Genomic DNA, 20,190 nt, shown 5'->3' with positions numbered 1-20,190 from the left:
CTGCTGTGTTATGTTTATGTTTGATGTTATTTGATTCTGGTTTTATCATGAATGCTTACGAGATGCTCTGTTAAACTGAAGGACAGCATTAAATTATTATTATTATTATTATTATTAGGTAAAGGTAAACGGTAAATGTACCCCTGACCGTTAGGTCCAGTTGCGGACAACTCTGGGTTTGTGCGCTTATCTTGCTCTATAGGCCGAGGGAGCTGCCGTTTGTCCACAGACAGCTTCTGGGTCATGTGGCCAGCATGACTAGGCCGCTTATGGTGAACCAGAGCAGTGCACAGAAATGCTGTTTACCTTCCTGCCGGAGTGGTACCTATTTATCTACTTGCACTTGACATTTTTTCGAATTGCTAGGTGGGCAGGAGCTGGGATCAAACAACAGGAACTCACCCTGTCACGGGGATTCGAACTGCCGACCTTCCGATCAGCAAGCCCTAGGCTCTGTGGCTTAGACCACAGCGCCACCCTATTATTCTTATTACCACCACCATTATCATTGTGCAGGCACTGCATTTCAGTATCATTCTTGAGACCTCTGAGAGAGCCCTGACACTGACATGTATATGTTCTAAAGTGGTTTTTTTTTTTTTTTGCCCCAAAGTTAGGCTGAAGGATTGCCTGAAGGTACTTTTAAATTGCCTGATAGGCAGTTGACTTGCATGGTAATCTAATCTCATCTGTATCTATTTGTATCTGTCTATATCTTTATGTATCTCTATGTATCTATGCATCTATTTATCATCTACCAATTCACACATAGATCTATTGACAGATTGATATATACATTTCAAAAGCATCTCATGAGTTTGGAACTGCTGAGAGTTGATTCATGGTGTTTGATGGAAATGCACTTGAACTTGGGGAACATCCAGGCCACAGAAGAACCAATGGCTATCACTCAGCTGCTCACCTGAGTCCCAGCTACTACACCTGGCTCCTTCTTCTGTTTTGGGGTAGCGAAAAGACTAGAAACCAGGCAGCTCACCTGAAGCCCAGCTGCACCACCTCACTCCTCCCTCATTGATTTCTGACAGTGTAAAGACCTAGACTCCTAAAGAGGAGAAAATATATGCAATGAGAGCATGTGCTGGAGAGGGTAGGAGTCCAATTTTTGCCAAAGTGTATTATTTTATGTAAGCTACTTTGAGGATTCTTTTAAAGGCAGGGCAGAAATCAAATGAATTAATGGATTGGGAGGCAGGGCTGAAACTGCTTTGTATGTTAATCCCCATTCACTATATGCCACTTGTGTGCAGCTGGCAGCATTGCCAGAGACTTGTGCACTCCATGTGTGCAGGGAGCCAGTTTGGGCGGTGAATAGTAACCCTTCAACCAGGTGGTTATGTGGATCTACCCCATCAACAAAATACTGCTATTTCCCCCCTTTTTAAGTAACAGAACATTGGAAACTTTGAGTCCTGATGTGTGCTTTGATCCACAATGTGCGGCATCAAACGTTTTATTTATTTGTTGTATTTATACCCTATTTTTTCCTCCTAGGACCTCAAGATGGTGAACGTGGTTTTCACCCATCTCATTTAATCCCCACAACAACCCTTTCAGGTAGGTTAGGCCGAGAAGCAGTGACTGGTTCAAGGTCCACAGCCAATGAGCTCCATGGTCAAGTGAGGATTTTAACCCTGGTTTCCCAGGTCCCAGCCTGATACTGTAACACCTACACCGATCCAAGTGACAAGAGTAATAAAAGTGCTTGCAAATGTATATACCAGCTCTGTAAATGGCCCCTTTCTCCACGGCTGAAAGTTATCACTTAGGAGTTGCTTCCTGATAAATCTGGAAAGAATCTAATCTTGCAGCAATCTGGAGGAGAGTTTACATGACCACAAAATGTTTGGTGCATTTGCAGCTAAAGTGTCTTTTAGACTCCATGTTGTCTGTGTGCATGTTTAATTTGCTCAGCTTCAGGTTCTACCAGAACCTCCAGCAAATTATATGTTCCAGTGGCAGTCATCTCATACTTAAATATTATGACACCAATTCACAACAGGTGAAACGAATTAAGTGGCAGAGCATGGAGTGCTATCCAACAGAAGGCTGAATGAGTATTTATCTTAGCAAGGGATGATTCTGAGTGATGGGAAGCGATGGCAGGACTCTGATAATCAACACTCAGCAAAGGGCTCTCCAGCTGATTTTTTGAAACTAGGAAATCATCTGTGTTGTATGAGGAGTTTCTACCAGTAGCTAATTTGATAAACAGTGGTTCCTGGGCTCAGAGTTGTCTCTGGGTCAAACTAGACTGGTATGCTTGGTTTTGAGTCACTAAAAAGCACTGATAGGAGTGGGGATCTAATCCTTTGTTTCTCAATAGAAGCCAGGCTCATAGTAATGGCATTCGCTGCACATGTTCAGAAATACTATTGTTCCCTTTCCATATTCTATAATTGAACCTTAGCATTCCCCCCCTCTCTCTCTTAAAATGAAAACTCTGACCAGGACTGAGCTTAGGTTAAGGACCCCTGACCATTAGGTCCAGTCTTGACCGACTCTGGGGTTGCGGCGCTCATCTCGCTTTATTGGCCAAGGGAGCCGGCGTACAGCTTCCGGGCTATGTGGCCAGCATGGCTAAGCTGCTTCTGGTGAACCAGAGCAGCGCACGGAAACACCGTTTACCTTCCCACTGGAGCGGTACCTATTTATCTACTTGCACTTTGACATGCTTTTGAACTGATAGGTTGGCAGGAGCAGGGACCGAGAAACGGGAGCTCACCCCGTCTTGGGGATTCAAACTGCCGACCTTCTGATTGGCAAGTCCTAGGTTCTGTGGTTTAACCCACAGCACCACCCATGTCCAGCTTAGGTTAACCCTTCCACAAATTATGCCTTGTGAGCTGAAAGTTTGTGCTCTTGGACAAAACTCCTTGTCCAGGTCATAACTTGAGTTGAGGTTCATCAGGCTCACTTTCAGACATAGAACCACAGAACTGTAGAGTTGGAAGGGACCTTCAGGATTCATCTAGTCCAACCCCCTGTAATGAAGGAATATGCAGCTGTCCCATATCAAACCTGCAACCTTGGCACTATCAGACCATGCTCTAACCGGCTGAGCTATTTTATCGTATTTCTATCCCACCTTTTTTCTCCAAGGAGCCGAAGGTGGCATACATGGTTCTCCCCTTCCTCATTCAATCCCCACAACAACCCTGTGAGGCAGGTTAGGCTGAGAGAGGCGGTGACTGCCCCAAGGTTGCCCAGCCAAGTGGGGGATTTGAACTCTGCTCTCCCAGGGGCACTCTAACCACTACACCACGCGTGCTCTGCTTACACATACTGGAGCTGAGGTTTGAAAGAAAACAATGGCCAGGGTGTCCCTTTGAGCGAGCGCAGCTCCTTCTCCATCGGACAACCGTAGCCTCCGAAGGTCTCGCCTTTTCTTTTGCAGAGCTGCTTTCAGGAGCTGTCCAAATGCTGATCCCCTGATCAGAGACGACGCCCAAAAGCGCAAGCTGGTGCCTCGATCTCGCGGCTTGGGAATTACCCCGCATCCCGCATGCAGGGGCCAGGGAGGAGGGCGAAGAGTCCGGCTGTTTTACGCAGTCTCCTGGAGAGGGGGCTAGCGGGGTCCTTCGACATCGCAGCGCGTGAGAAACCGGGGCTCGCTCTTCGCTGGTTTCTCCCTTCTCCTGCTACCACCTCCTGTTCACCGTTCAATATTTCCTAGGAATGGTGAGATGTCAGTGGACGCGCAAAGCTGGAACTCGGGCGCGTCGGAACAAGCATACCCAAAGGATCGCCCCCTCCCATTTGGGGAATTCTTCGGTTACATGCAAGATCCATTGGGTCAAGGCTGGATTACACGGAGGTCTCTTTCACAAGTGCAAAGAGTCGATTCCGCTTTCGCTCAAGTTGTGCAGGGGGAATTGTATCATCATCGCGCGGTAGCAGACCCTTGCCTGCAGATTACTCCTTCTTTTCCGAATCCCAAACTCGTCCGCTTCTTATACACGTGTTCATCTTCTTTGGGGATCCCGCACGAGCTGTTTCCAGGCTTTATTCTTTACGTGGGCGTGGGAGCGCGATTTCTATCCAGAAAGAATTAGGAATAACTTCCTGACAGTAAGAGCTGTTCGACAGTGGAATTTGCTGCCAAGGAGTGTGCTGGAGTCTCCTTCTTTGGAGGTCTTTAAGCAGAGGCTTGACAACCATATGTCAGGAGTGCTCTGATGGTGTTTCCTGCTTGGCAGGGGGTTGGACTCGATGGCCCTTGTGGTCTCTTCCAACTCTATGATTCTATGATTCTAGGATACCAAGATGGCATTTGCACAGCAATACAATACAGCATGCACGTGTAAACCTGTTACTGCGCATGCTTGGAGGTTTCACAAGGAAGGAAAGTACAGAAGGTCTCAGGTACAATATCTTGGTATCTCCAGGTCGGACTGACAACTTCTTCTGTCTGAAATTTTGGCGAACTGCTGCCCCTAATACTAGAGGGACCAACGCTGTGACGCAGTATGAAGCCGCTTCCCATGAGAATCTTTTTACTTTTATGATTACTTCAAAGCTCCCAAGTCACGAAAGTATACGAAAAGTTAAAGGCAGCCATGTTGGCCCATAAGAAAACATAAATTCAAAAAAAAAATCCATATTAGCAATACCTTTATTAGACCAACCAAAATGTCACAGAACAGTCAATTAATCAGTCAATCATTTTCTCTGTATACCGCCTTTCCGAAGTTAACACCATGCTCAAGGCGGCTTTCAGCATGTAAAAAATTACATAACTACAAATGTAAGAAAAGTAGTCATAAAGAATAAAACATCAAAAAGTACACAACTGAATCTAACAGTTTCCACATAAATCATAAGATCCAAAATAAAGATACAAAAAAACAACAGCACCCACCGCAGCAACAACCTGCCTGAACAATACCCCAACCCAAGATTCGAGTTCCCCGGAAATCTTCACCAGGCTGGATGGGAAAAAAAAAGACCCCGCAAGGGCAGCGGAGGCTGCTGTTCAAGGCATCCTTTGATAATCTGAGATTGCTTTAAAGATGGAGTGTGGGATCTGGAGGAGACATGCAGAAAAGAGTCTCTTTCAGGGGGTCTGCAAGTTTCAGATCGCCCCCAGGCGTTCTGGGGAAGAAAAGCCAGGAAACGGCCACCCCTGATCTCTGCAACTAAAACAGCCGCAGTTAAGAGAAGCGTTCCTGAATCTAAACCGCGGCTGTGGATTTGCCATTAGCTGTTGGATGGGCTTAATTTCAGCCAGCCTTCGTTCCCCAGCGCTGAGCCCCTGAACTCTTGGAAGCACCTCCGTGCTTCTGACCATGGGCAGAGTGCTCCCCCGCCCCTTCTGAATCAACCTCAGGCAGCTTCTCCCCCGCGTTTAGACTCCCGACGGATTTCCATCCAGGTGCGCGCGGAGGGGTGGGGGCAAGTTAAGCGCAGCGACGGCAGGCGCCCATTGGGACTGGTAGGGCGGAAGGACGGGAGACCACCAGCAGGGGGCGCCAGAGCCAACGGCAGGCGGCGCCCCCTGATTCCAGGGTTGCCCCCGCGCTCCTCCCTGCTGCTCTCCACAGCCCGCTGCACTGGCTCCTCGAAGTCAGAAGGCAGCCAGCGGCGGCGGAGCCTGGCTGAGGGCAGACTGCGGCTGGCAGGGTCCCGCTCGCCCGAATGGCGTCTTCTTCGTCCGCGAGCAATAGCTCGTCTGTCTGCCAGGCTTAGGCTCCCGGCAGCACCTCTTGCTGCGGAGAAACGAAGTCTGAGGAGGAGCAGCCGCAGAGACACCCCACCAGCCGGAGTCGCCGTCGCGTCCCGCCCGGTCTCGAGCCTTTGGCTCCTGTGCCGTCGAGGAGCCTGAGGCGGGGAGGTGTTCGAAGGCGCCTCCTTCCCGCCTCCCGCCGGCGCGTCCTCATTGGCCGCCGCCCGCCGCCTCCCCCACGCCGCCGTCGCCGTCCTCAAACCCGCCGCCTTCTCTCGCTCTTTTGAGGCTGCCTGCGAGGAGGAGCCGGTGGCAGTGAGCGCCGGCGGCGGAGGCTTGGCGACCGAGGAGCCCTGAGGAGAAAGAAAGAGTCTGGGCGCGCGCGTCGTGTGAGGGAGCGAGCGAGCGAGCGAGCGACACAAGGCTGCCCGCTTCCCCTCCGCCGGGTCGCCTCGCGCCCTCCATTGTCTCTCTCCGCCGGGTTCCCTCCAACAGGTTCTGGGGCTGAGGCGCTTCTCGCGGCTTCCCGCTTTGGCGCCATTCCGCGCCCTTTTCGCGCCTCCGGGCGGCGGCGGCGGCTGAGGCGCCTCGGAGATGGTGCTGCGGGCTGGGGAGGGCTCGACTCGCGGCGCCGCCTCCTCCTCCTCCTCCGCCCGGTGGATTCTGGCTTTTCGCTGAGGGAGGGAAGAAGAAGAAGGACGCCGAGGGGTGTGGGTGTGTGTGGAAGAAGACTGGGGCGTTCGGCTGCTTGGCTTCCTTCAGACCCGGCTTCTGCCTCGCGGACTATGGAGTGATTCTGGGCGCCGTCCTCCTCCTCCTCCTCCTCGCGCGCGATGGAGTCCCCGGGCTGCTGCTGGAGCGCCCTGGGCTTCTTCCTCTTCTGCCTGAGCTCAGGTGAGACTCGAGCGGGGCGTTCCAGCCTCTCCTTAAGGCACGGAGAAGGGGGGGCGTCTCGGGGTGTGTCTCCCAACCTCCCCCTTCCCCACCCCGATGGGGAATCGGCTCAGTATGGGGAGGTGGGGAAGAGGGAAGACGGAGGATCCGGGCAGGAAAACGAGCCGAGAACTTTGCGAAGGGATGCTGCGAAAGTAGGTCATGTAAATAGGACTGGCTGGTGCGGCTGAGCCGAGGAGGAGATACCTGCGCCTTCCAGAACGGGAGTGGCAGCAGGATCGGGGTGGGAGGTGGAGAGGAAAAGTTAGGGGTTTCGGTAGTAATTTCTCTTTTTTTTCTTCCCCGCCTGGATCCAGCGGTCGGCTTTGGCGTGGACCCCTCGCTGCAGATCGACGTGCTGGGCGAGTTGCAGCTGGGGGAGTCGGTGGCCGGAGTGGTGCAAGTGCAAGGGCTGCACAACGGGAGCAAAGCTTTCTTCTTCCAAGGTATGGGACCTCCATCCATCCATCCAGGGGTGCCAACTTGAATAAAATATTGGGTGGGGGCGGGAAGCGCCGCCCCACATAATCTATCGCAGGATATGGCACACACTCGCACTATTTGAATGGCAATTCCCATCAACTTTTTTTGGGGGGGGACAGGGCCCCCCTCCAATATTTTATTGGTGGTGGGAGGGACCCCAAAGGGAGTTCTGTCCCTAGGAGTTGGCTCCTATGCATGCATCCATCCTTCCTTATTCTCGCTTTGGCTCCTGGGCTGGCTCTGCGGGCAGGGTCAGCCCAGGCCACCTGAATAATTCCTGAACTTGCTGGCAAATGCGTTTGATCGAACTTTTTTGCATTAACCCGATGGCAGGCGATGCTCCTCTGGGCTCGCGATGCGACTTGGTCCATTTGCTCAGCGAGGCTCCTGCCTGCCTGCTCTGTTAAGCCTCCCTGATTCCTCCCCTCCCGCCTTCCACTTTTGTCTCTCTCCCGTCACTTTTCTGGCCCCTCTTTTGATGGATAGGCCCTTAATTAATGGTCAGCAGGAAAGCTGATGGCAGATGGCTTATTTTGCCAGGCGTGGGGAGCCCTGAATAATAAACAGATTCGTCTGGGCTGGCTGAGAATGGTTTATTTGGGAAGACACGCCAGGCTAAGCTCTTGTTCTCGCTGATGGTTAGAGGAGAAAATAAGACTAGGGAGAAAATATGAAACTAAGAGTGTGAAGAAATGGGGAATGGGGATAACATATTGCATTTCCCCCCATAAAAAATGTATGCAGGAAAAATATAGAAGCCCTTGCAAAAAGATTTGTTAACAGGTTATATACCCTGAACTTTTTTGGGGGTGGGTGGGAATTCTTTGTGTACATAATGGGTGGTATAGTCATACTCAGAGTAAACCTATTGAACGTAAGTAACAAATCAGTGACTTTCATGAGTCCATTCTGAGTATGACTTAGCTAATCACCCACTAATTTTAAGGATTTTTAATAATTCTAAATGTTCCTTCCAAGAATAAGGAGACCGCTGTCTATTGATTCGATTTTGCACTAATATATTCAAAGACACTTCTAATGTAGGATTCCAAAAAGCAGCATTTATTTCATGCAGTTTATAGTCTGTTGTATAAAGGTAAAATATTCTGAGATAAATGCTTTTCCCCATCCCTTATATGTGAAAAAGATTTTTAAATCACAATGCAGAACATTTCTGAAGCTTAGCAGACTGTTCATTTAAAAGAGGGCTGATATCATAGTGGCGTTGGGAAGGAAATGGAACAATGTTGTATGTGCGTGCTGAATGTTGCTATGTAAAGTTGGAGAACATGGTTCACACAGTGAATTAAGAAGAATTTTAATTTGCTTCTATATAGCCCATAGTCTATGTGTATCATTTGTTTTCTTAGGAGTTCCAGTTATAGGGTTTTTTAAAATTTTCTTTTAGTACAAGAGGCAAAGGGAGGCCTTGCAAAGAAGCTGTAATTTAAGGAAAAATCCAGGCAATGATGTTGGCTTGAACTTCTGAATCAATAAGATCATGTATCAAAAGCTGACTACCTAAGTCACTGGAGGACTCTGTGGAAGGATGTTATTCTACATTCAACCAGAGTGTGTCACTGTGACCATTAACACAGAAAAGTCAGAGCATACACTTTTAAAAAGAGAAATTGACACCTGCTATTTTTAAACAGAAAAAGCCTTCTTTCAACAGGATGCAGACATCTACATGAAAGGGCTCTTGACAGAATAAAAATCTAAAATTCCAATTTTGAGGCTAGTAATATGAACATTTCAGGACTGCACATACAGTGGTACCTCGGTTTAAGAACAGCCCTGTTTACGAACTATTCAATTTAAGAACTCCACAAAACTAGAAGTAGTGTCCCGGTTTGCAAACTTTACCTCGGTCTAAGAACGGAAGCCGAACTGTGTAAGGGCACCAGTGACTGGAGGCCTCATTAGGGAAAGTGCGCCTCAGTTTAAGAACGGACTTCCAGAACGGATTAAGTTCGTAAACCACTGTATCACTGTGTGCATTTAAAAAACAAAACAAATGCAATTCCAGCAAAGAGAATTTTAAAGTTTGGACATTTCTATTTCTCCTATTTTTGCTGAGTCTGAAGACTTAGCCTGCATTTCTCTTTTAATTTTCAGAAAAAATGGATGCTCAGCATTCATTTTTTCTTTATACACCTGTAATTGCAGATGCGTTTTAGCTTTCCTAAATTTGCTATGCATCTTGTAAAGTGATATAATTTATAATTTCTTCTCCTTGGAGGAGAGCCAAGCAAGTACAGCAATTCAAAGACTTTACTTTCATTCTGATTCTTGTTGTTGTCTCTTTCTCTTACCATTCCCACCCCTTGGAGTTGGCGAGGCAGCTTCCCCAGAATTTATAGAGTTGGAAGGGCTCCCAAGGGCCATCTAGTCCAGCCCCCTGCAATGCAGGAATCCTGCCTGCAGCTATCCCTGGGTGGGCTCAAACCACCAACCTTCTGGTTAACAGCCAGATGTGCTGACCCATTGCCCCACTGGAGACATTAAGTTTATCTAGTCAGGGATGCCATCAAGGTTATACTGCTTGAAAGATGTGGCATATTAAAATTAAATAAAAGTAATTTATATAAATTGGGCGAATCTCAACCAGTACCACTGGCCTTATGCAATTATTTACCCATACAAATCTCCCCAGTCTCTATTTTCTTGGCTTCGCACAATGAACCCAAAGTGCTAACAACTTGGGTGCTTTTCACCTAACTGGCATGCATAAAAACTGTTTGCTCATGGTGCAATATAGTCCACTATGTATTTATGAACCATGTGGACAGAGTTGATTGGATGGATCTTTCTCATCTCATTGGCCCCCAATGAGAGGGAGCATGCAGATTGCATGGGCCTCTTCCACCAAACTTTCCATCTATGTTGTTGCAATAGTTGCACAAGCTTGTGTGTGAGTATGAATGAATGAATGAATGAAGGGGGGAGGGAGGACACAGTTCCTGCAAATGAATATTTACAAGGATAATGTAAAGTGGGAATGAATAACTATAGAGATCACATTGGTCACATGTACATCTATTTCAGCTATGGAAATATATGTGTCTTAGGCTGTAAACTTGCCTTTGAGACATCTCAAGGATGTTTTTAAGACTACTCTGGAGTAAGTTGGCTTAAGCACTAATTTTTCTCAAGCTACAGCATACGGTAGTGAACCCTTTGCCTCTGAAACAGATTTTGCATTAAGATGTTTGCTGGAACACTGAATATTAATAAGAGAGTACTAGTTTGCTGTGAGGTATAGAAAACAAGATGTCCTTGGCCTCATAAGCTGATGCACCTTTTCATGGACTTCTTTTTGATTGAGTTAATGAAAGTTTAAGATAAATATCAACAAAACCATGTCATAATAGATATAAAATGAAAACAATGATATAGAAATGAAACATATAGATTGATTCCTGGGTTATATACATTATACCTGACTGAAATGACCTCAAAGAAGCTTCTCTGACTTTGTGAATTTTGCAGAGTGGGTTCTCCTGGGCATTTGTTGAATGGAATGGAATAAAACAGCCAAACAATCAGAAAACATACATAAATAAGCTTCAATATCTTTTATGATTGGTTAATTCTATTACTATGATCCAATGATGCATTTTACCATGTTTGTTTGCAAAACAAGTCAACATAGGTAAAAAAATAAAGGCAAGTTATATGAACACCAGTCATTAACTGCAAAAATCCATATTTTGTTAAATAATCCACTCTCTGTTATAATTATTTCTGGGATGAGTCATAGAAAACATATTGACTAAAAAGGAAATGGACAAAACGCAGCACTGTACCATTAGAATTAATGAATACAGCTGTCTACTGACTTTATTTTACAGTGCTTGACATATTGAGGACAATTAATTACGTATTTGATAACTTTAATGCATACTGACCAGCTGAATGAGAGCTGGTGCTCAGTGTTAGAAGATGGGAGACATTCAGAAAAGATGTTCCTTTTTTGTTAGAACAGTTGGCATGTATGTATATAAAGTATGCTTAGTTATTTCAGCAAGCAAATGCATGCACACACCCCACCAAGCACCAACAGATGGGGTGGAATTATATGGTGGGTTGTGATAAAGCACACCATGGAACAGAACACCAAAGAGCAGATTTAATCTGTCAGCATGATGCATGAAGGAACTTCACAGTTAGTGGCTCCTCAATGGTTCTTTCTGCTGTCAGAAAACAAAACTAAAACAGGTCAATTTGTACTGTGGTATAGCAATACTATGTAGCTATGTTTAAAACTTGTTATTGTTATGGGGTTACAGTTTTCATGCTAACTTTATTTCTGTCTACATTTTTGGAAACAATGTTTGATGTGACTCAATCATAGCTGATTTTCTCAGGGTGCAAGGCAAACGAAGCAAACTGTTGCTGGTGTAGGGAACTTTGAAAAAGTAGACTTTTTTCAGAATTTGGCTTGAAGACATGGGGGAGAGAGATCTTTTGGCTTTTCATGAGTGTAAGATGAAAGTATGAATGGACTGGAAGCATCCTGCTTTGTCTATAAGCATATAAGCTATTTCTTTAAGAGATTCTCACTCGGTCCATTCAGGACCTGAGAGATGGAGACTTTTCCTAGCTGATATATGTTAAAAACATAGCATGCCCATTGCATAATGCCTTTCTACAAAGTAACAAAAAACAAGCAGAACTAGTATATGGATTTAATAAAAACATAATAAAAACACCAAACATTAAAAACTTTCCTATACAGGGCTGCCTTCAGATGTCTTCTGAAAGTTGTATAGTTATTCATCTCCTTGACATCTGATGGGAGGGTGTTCTACAGGATAGGTGCCACTACTGAGAAGGCCCTCTGCCTGGTTCTCTGTAACTTCACTTCTGGCTTCAAGGGAACTGCCAGAAGGCCCTCAGTGCTGGACCACAGTGTCCGGGCTGAACGATGGGGGTGGAGATGCTGCTCCAGCTGTACAGGGCCGTTCCTTGTGATTTGAAACTGTAAAGCATATTTGCTTTACTGCTAAGCTGAGGCTTGTGCATTTGAGACAGATGACAGCTTTATGAATAGGAGTGGGGGGGGGGATTGCAGGTGCAGAGAAACTAAACAGGTAATGAATGTGCATCAGGTAAAGACATCCACACCTTGACTTGTCTCATGGGTGAGCCAGCCCTGCCCAAAATAGAATGGAGTCAAACCACATAAACTATTCTACCCAGTGCTTCATTTACGAGAGAGGGGGAAATGCTGAAGTTCTTGTCCAAGTGGAATTATGTCCCTCTGGTCCGGAAACCTTGGTTGCTTGAAGTAACCTAAGATATTGCAAAGTTGTCAATATGATCCCCTGGGCCTTCAGCTTGAAGGGCTCTAAATAATTAGCAGTTATTGCTTGTATGGTAGCCTACAAAACATGAAGCCAACTTAACACCTTAGGGTTGTATCAACTAAGTCTTGTATAGTGTAGGCCCACTGAAATAAATTGGCATGACTAACTTAAGTTCATAGATTCTAGTGGGTCTGTTCTGTGTATGACTTAGCTAGAGACAACAACATTTAGCTATGCTTTCAGATATGCAGGAGCACGTTTCCATGTTTGCCTTTGCAGATATTCTATTAGAAGGCAAGAGATAGACTAGATTTGAAAATAATATAGGGATCCTGCATTATAATCCAAGTTTAAAATCTTTGTCCTTGATTTTGTTTTCCTTCACTGGTTTTGCTACAGTTTCTTGCTTTGCATAATTATAGTACGTTAAGCAATGATTGAGGTGGGTCTTGTATCAATTCTTTATTGGAGCTGGAGAGGGTGGAAGCTTAAAAAAGACTGTTTAAGTAGCAAGTGCTGCTCAAAATGCCCTTTATTGCTTGCAAGAGTGTATGTTAAGACAGTACCCTTAGCTAAAGCAATTTTAATAGTTTTTTTAAAAGCAAATTGCTGATACACATTGTTTCCCTGGTTTTGAGGATGATGCTAATTAATAAAATAGGTTACAGAAAAATGCTAACTAGGTAATGTGCTAAATAATAGGGATCAAGTGTGTGTGTGTGTGTGCATGCGCGTGTGCATGCATGCATGCTGAGAATGAGTGTAGGCCTTGTTTTTAGTAATTGTATTATGCATTTGAAACACTAGTTATAACCCTGCTGAAATTGCTGTGTAGTGAAGAAATAGTTTAAATAAAATCGACAATAATAATATGTTTAAATAAACTTATTCATGGGAAGAGATGGAACTCTGCTTATGGGTGTGATGAAAAAGCTTGTCACAGTTAGATAAATGGGGGGCTTTCAAAGAGCATGAACACATATGCAGTTAACTTATCAGCCACAGACAGGCACAGATGGTAGTTCATGAAATGCTCCCTGGTCAGAATATAATAGGGCAATAGATGCAGAAATGCAAAATAGTTTACAGTTGAAGAAAAAAATCATCTATTTTACAAACAATGCATGTAGACCATAGTTCAGCTAAACTTAATTTACATTTATCAAGGAATGAGCCCTACTGAGCATAATGAGTCTTACTGTTGGGTAAACATACATAGAGCTGCACTGCACACCACAGTGAAACCAACGAAGCAAGTTATTTGTGACTAGCCTAATATTTTTCTATTCATATAAAGCCAGTCCAATTAATTTCAGTCGTGCTTACTACTGGAGAAGGGGGCAAAGGACTGCACCCTGAGCCTATGCATGCTTGCTTCTCAGGAAGCATTCAAAGCCCCACAGTCTTCAATGGAACTTACACTGCAATCCTGTGCACAATAACTTGAAAGCAGGTTGCAGCTAACTTTAGCCAGATCAGGGCCCTAAAACTTAAATACTACACTAAGGGATATATGAAGTTAAGCAGGCTCCTTTGGAGCCCATCTGATAGTATTTTATATTAAAGTGGTAGGATATTCCTCTGATAGTCTAAGCTAGCTCCCTACACAGTCAACATCCATGATGCTATTAAAAAACATGGCTAAATTCTATATGATTCCATTATATCCACTGCTGTGTGTGTGTGTGTGTGTGTGTGTGTGTGTGTGTGTGTGTGTGTAAGATACACACAGCGACGCACACACACACATATATAGTGTGTCGAGAATGCAAAGGTATAAAACCTCCATTTTGGGCTAGAACTGGGTACAAGTGGCTTCTTGAAATTATCCACCCTATTTGTGAGCAGATAAATTGGACAGTGTGGGGAGAACCATGTGGTGGGGTAATTCTGCAGAGTGAGAAAGCCATGTAATGAGGTAACAGCTGTTTTGGATCCACTGGATATAAAGCCCAGTGGCTCCTTTAAGAGAGTAGCGCAGGTTTCTCTGTTATGCCAACTTGGAGCTGGCATGACAAAATGACAAATCCACCCCAGCTTCCACGCTTGCTGACATGAGCTGGCAGGGCTTTGGATACAGCTCTGCTATTGCAATGCCCCACCTCTGGAATGACCTGTCAGTCTATAATCCTTCACACACATTCCGTACTTGGCATTGTAACTCACCCTATGACGTTCAGGTGAAGGGTGGGGATATAAAGGTTGAAAATAAGTAAACAAACTCCATCAAGCACAGTGTGTTTTCAGTAGATGTGTTCTGTTAACCATTTGTAAACATAGTCAGAATTGTAGTCTAACAGCTCCACCCTAAACATGTTTATGAAGAAGTAAACTCTATTTATTTCAGTTGGATCTGTTCAAGTGAGCATGCTAGGCACTGAAGACCCAAGTTTTAGGCTTCAAGGCAAAAATGTGACAAGATTTAAAATGGTGCTTGACAGTCTTCTAATTGAAAATTTCTTTTTTGCTCTGCATGGTATGCATTTTCCATTGGCTTCTGAATTGAATATTTAGGGAAATATGAAAAAAGTGAAGTCTGCATTGAAAGCTGTGACAGTTGTGCTTTTTGTGACAATGCTGTGGTACCTAAAAAGAGCATGATAGAAAAATGCTGATTTAACACACATTTAAGTCAGTGAGAATATAGTAGGCTGCAGTGGCTGTAGAAGTGCATGCAATTACAGTCAATCTCCATAAACCAAATATACTTTTGTTGGAATACGATGTGATTAGACAACAGTGGCTCTGGAGGGTACTTTATGAGGGTACTATTCAGAGCAAACTGCAATCAAGTACATCTATAGCACGGGTGTCAAACACAAGGCCCGTGGGCCGAATCCGGCCCGCCAGACCTCGTCATGTGGCCCGTGTAGCCGCCGCCGGCCGCCAGCCTTCACCTTTTATTCTCGCTTTTTTTTTTGACACAAGAAAGCCACCTCTTCAGCGCATGCGCGGCAGCCTACAAGCCAGAGAACGTCTGCCCTCTAGTGGCGCCGGCCGTTCTACACAGGAAACCTCCACTTTACATGCATTCAGGAAACCTCCACCTGTAGGACTTACAGATACAACCGGCCCTTTGAGGGCGACCAAACTGCTGATGCGGCCCCCGATGAATTTGAGTTTGACACCCCTGATCTATAGGATCCTTGACAACACAGGATTGTTATAAAAGATATATTCATCTTTAGAGAGATTCAGCACCTATAAGTCCTCACTCAAATTGGCTTAGATTTCTAAGGTTTAACTAAACGGGCTGAGGCTACTGATATTCAGCCTACTTCCCTGTGTTAGGTCTGATCAGTGGTAACCTGGAGGAACCAAAAATTTCAGATACTCTGTAGGGGTTATAGATAAGTGGTCTTCAGATTTTCAGACACTGACTCCAGCCTTTGATACAAGAACCAGTTTTAACTGGTTTAGGACTCTGTGCAAGAAACTAGCAGCAGATGCTATGTTAGATATCAGGTTCATGGCTTCTTTGCATCCCTAGCATTTTACAAAAGAAAAAAGACCCAAATTTTTGAAGAATGGTGGCAGCACTGAAGGGTGGCCCACCATAGGTTAGTTTGTGTGTTCCCTTTATGTGACGTGACCCACCAGCTGAAGACCCCTTTTGTTTTTTCATTCCAGAAGCACAATTTGTCTTGCCATAACGCTGCAGTGTAAGAAGGGCTGTGCTCACCAAAGGAGCCCCATCCTCTATTGCATTTTGTCATCCTTTGTCTCTTATGCCCTGCCACAATCTGGTGTCTCTTGTACTAATCTGAATGAAAATGTGTGATTAAAAATAGATTTGTGCTTTTGCAGAATCACAGTACTGATGTCTGTCTTTGTAATAAATGTGCTTATGTTCTCATCATGGCCATTGTCAGAGGAGAAGCACGTTGTTGCCTTGGAGAACGTACTTAGAGAGATTCTGACTGTTTGATTGGCTTTTTCTTCTATCACGTTTATTAAAAAAGTAGCTGAGTGTGGAAATAGCATTGTAAATAATGAAAGTGAATATCATTGCCAGATATGTATTCTTCTTTCCGGATGTTCTGCAGAACTAAGTCCTCTTCCCAGCCAATCTAGTGAAATCATTAATTTATTGCTGCATCATGATTCTGACACTTCTGGAATGCTTGCAGAGATTAAAGGTCCTTTATCAACATTCCCAAGACTGTGATGTCTAAAGACCTCAGCTGTTCACAAGTGGCTGAAATTAAATTCTGACTGTTCAACAAATCTACACTTAAAAATTGATTTATAGCTGAAACAGTTAGAAGCTGATTATATGAATACATACTCCAATTTGGTTGAGGAAGTTTTGTCAAAAAGCCTTTTCTGGGGGCTGGGGGTACAAAGTATATGATCCTAGGTATGCTTATTTCCATTGAATGAAGTTTAGAATGAAGTAGCTGATTGTAGAACAAGGATGCTAATATAGTATTTTCTTAATAAAATGACTTGAAGGTTTCACTGCCTGAGATTTTAAGCATGGCCAGTGCCACTGAAAAAAGTTTCTATAGAATTAATTTCCATATGCCTGTTTAGGAATAGGGCATCAGCACAATATTCTCACAGTACTTTTCACAGCTTGCTTGCCCCAAGCCTTGGTAATAAATTTAATGCCATTATCACCTTTATCAAAGCATGATGTAAATATGAAATGTGTAAATGAAACATCATGTAAGAAAGGGAAGTTTGGAGTCTTTAATACCTTGGGGGCCACATTGCCATATTGCTTGGAGTCTAATGGGATTAAAAAAAAAATCTGGAAGGCTGTAGGCAGGTGTAATGTTAAGGGTATACATGCTTCTTATACAAACCATATGTTGAGCCTTTGTATCGCAGATACTCTTGTGGCAATTTGGTTTGACTGAGACGGTCCAGGAAGCTACTGTATGCCTCAGGAAGCAGTATTTCATATCTGTAGAAGTGTAGGAGCAAGTTGTGGTTATTCACTTGTCAGGTTATACAAAGGACAGTTCATTTAAGAAGCATATTGTTTTCCAGAACTCCGCCCTGGTAAACCATGGTTTTGCTTAAGCAACAGTTATGCAGCATAGCCTCTTTCTCTTAGTTAAGTGGCCAAATGTAGCATGGAAAATGAGGAAATGACATCTTATTACTTGCATTCTCTCTGCTCTTCTGCAGCAGCAACTTCCTCCTTAAGATCATTTCCACAGGCTGCTAGAGGACTCTCTGTGGTATATTTTGCTGGGCTCATCAAAAACAGTGGTAACATCCCATCTTTTGGGAAACCTTATTGTGTATCTAATAATCTCACCAATTTAGAATTGTCATAAAGTGGTCATGTTAACTGGGGCTGTGTGAGTTGTTATAGCCAGATGTAAACAGGTAGGAGACTTCATTCAGTTTTGATATTACCTGTTCCTGTAGTAAGTAATGACCAACGTTTAGGAGTGATTTAATTATACATATATTTTAAAAAAAGTTAAATTCAGATATAATTAAAGCAATGCTTCCTGACATCAGTTACAAACCCCCTTCACCCACAGGATGAACTCTATAAAACTTTCTCATAGCTAGGAATGTCCAGTTAGTAGCTGCATCAAACTTTCAAATGGATATCAGGCACCTGAAGGAGTTTCGGGAAACAGTTGTAGGCAACTATATTGGCTTCATGTGGAGGAAGCCATGGCACTGTTCAAGGCTGGTGCACAGCCACAGAGAGTAGTTTCAGTTCTAGAAATAGGTGAATTCAGGTATCAGTAGGAAAGCAGCACGGAAGAGCGAAGAGTTCACATTAGGAATGTAGGATGTAGGCATCACATCAGGACCATGGACAGAGCACAGTAGGCTGTATGGAGCCTGGCAGACAGATGAGCATGTCTCAGAAAGAGTAGCTCACAAATGTAATCTGTCAATACTGATAAGTGTCTTGGAACACTACTTGTCACTTCTGGGTGTGGTATGGTAATGATGGCAGGATGCTGGGTGCTGCAGAGATTATGAAGAGCATTCCTTGCTATTTGAGGCAACTAGAAGGGAAGCAATCCTAGGGACTGGTGATCGTTGTGGTGGGGATTTAAGATGATTCTGTTACTTCTTTAGTGGAGGAATCTGTTCCACTGTGTTTTCTCATTACAGTGGTACCTCGCATTACATACGCTTCAGGTTACACACTCCACTAACCCAGAAATAGTGCTTCAGGTTAAGAACTTTGCTTCAGGATAAGAACAGAAATCTGGCTCCGGTGGCGCAGCGGCAGCAGGAGGCCCCATTAGCTAAAGTGGTGCTTCAGGTTAAGAACAGTTTCAGGTTAAGAACGGACCTCCGGAATGAATTAAGTACTTAACCCGAGGTACCACTGTACTGTTATCTGAGATATCCCAGGGACAAGAAACTTATGGGTCTTGGAATTATTAATTTCCCCCAAACTTTTGACATGGTACTGAAGCAGTTTCTGTTCCTGCAACTATCTTTTCACTGAGGGAGAAAGTCTTAACTCTCATTTCACATGAATTTTGGGCTCTTTAATAGATCTCCTTTGAAATTTAATAGACAAATCAGTCTAAATTATATGGGCTCATAGGTTCTGGAACCTATGTTCCAGGCTAGGGAAAGAGAACATGTGACCACCGAGACACCAACTGCCACGCTCACTGTAACTGATGGGAGTTGGTGTTCAACAGTATCCGGAAAGCAGCAAATTCCTCATCCTTATTCTAAACCATGATTTCTATCAATAGTAATCCAATAAACTCTGCTTCATCTTGTGTGCTCTTGTGTGTTGGAGATATATTTCCATATTTGGGATTAAATTTAAGCTTTGCACAATATAAATTGCTTATGTAAATTACATTAGACTATAGATGCCGTATTAATAAACCTTTTAATAACAGTATTCTGGAATTCATACCTTTGAAATATTTCATGAAAGTGCTCATTTTTAGGAAAGTGCTTAGGTTGGAAACGTTTTATTAATTCATGAACTATTACTTTAGGAGGCAGGTGTCACAATTAAACTTGCGCTAACAATTTGCTGAAACACAGTGGATAGAACATTTTAAAAATTACTCTGATAGTTCAAGGGCAGCCAGAATAAAAAATGGGTTTGCATTTCAATTATCAGCACATAGACATTTTGCTGAACTTTTGTCCTGGTTCTTCTTCACTGGCACTTATTTGAAGTCTACCTGGTTCATTTTTCATATTCCTCAAGGAAGGGTCAAACAGAACAGGAAGTAATTGGTTTGGGTGAGAAAAACACCTAGAGCTGGGTCAAATTGCAGTAGGCTTAGTTAAGTAAAGTTCCCAGACATTTCATTAGTAATATGGGTAAAATTCTAGTAAAATCTGTTTAGGTCTGGATGGATATGGGTTTATGAGGTCAGGCCATCCATTGGAGAAGATATTGCAAAAATATTACTTTCTATAAGTATTGCAGAGTAGCCATGACAAGTGAACTGTTTTCATCATCCCTGTGTCTATCAAAAGGTAGTTATCTCTCACCAAATTCAATTGGCGTTAGAGTTGAAGGAAGTAGCTAAAATATGGTTTAATAATGAAACAGTCTCCATTCCAATTAACACTGGGAACATGCTAATTGAACATTCTGCAATCATTACTGATTTGCCTATTCTTCATTTATCTTGTTTCATTTCTACCAAAATTTAACTTTTGATACTTCTTATTTTCTTCTCTGGCTCTAATTATTTTTTAATATATTTTGCATAAGTTTCTCTCTGAAGTTTTTTATACATGTCATTCATGCAGTCCAGCTCTGCATGACTGTGCAGAAGTAAACCCCACTAAATTCAATAGGACTTA

The 20,190-nt window shown here is 43.8% G+C and overlaps 1 protein-coding gene across 2 annotated transcripts in view; it reads left to right on the top strand.

Moving 5' to 3' along the window:
- Positions 1-6,430: 6,430 nt before the first annotated feature.
- The window catches only part of NELL2 (neural EGFL like 2), a 108,113-nt gene continuing 94,353 nt past the window's right edge, over positions 6,431-20,190 (top strand). For both annotated transcript variants that reach the window (XM_053404684.1, XM_053404683.1), the window contains exons 1-2: positions 6,431-6,577; positions 6,934-7,062. In XM_053404684.1, coding sequence (XP_053260659.1) covers positions 6,517-6,577; positions 6,934-7,062 — 190 coding nt within the window. In that variant the 5' untranslated portion in view covers positions 6,431-6,516. The remainder of the gene's footprint in view (positions 6,578-6,933; positions 7,063-20,190) is intronic.

The sequence above is a fragment of the Podarcis raffonei genome, chromosome 10 (genome assembly GCF_027172205.1).
Source record: "Podarcis raffonei isolate rPodRaf1 chromosome 10, rPodRaf1.pri, whole genome shotgun sequence".
Taxonomy (NCBI): Eukaryota; Metazoa; Chordata; class Lepidosauria; order Squamata; family Lacertidae; genus Podarcis; species Podarcis raffonei.
This window is presented reverse-complemented; position numbering and strand designations above follow the sequence as displayed.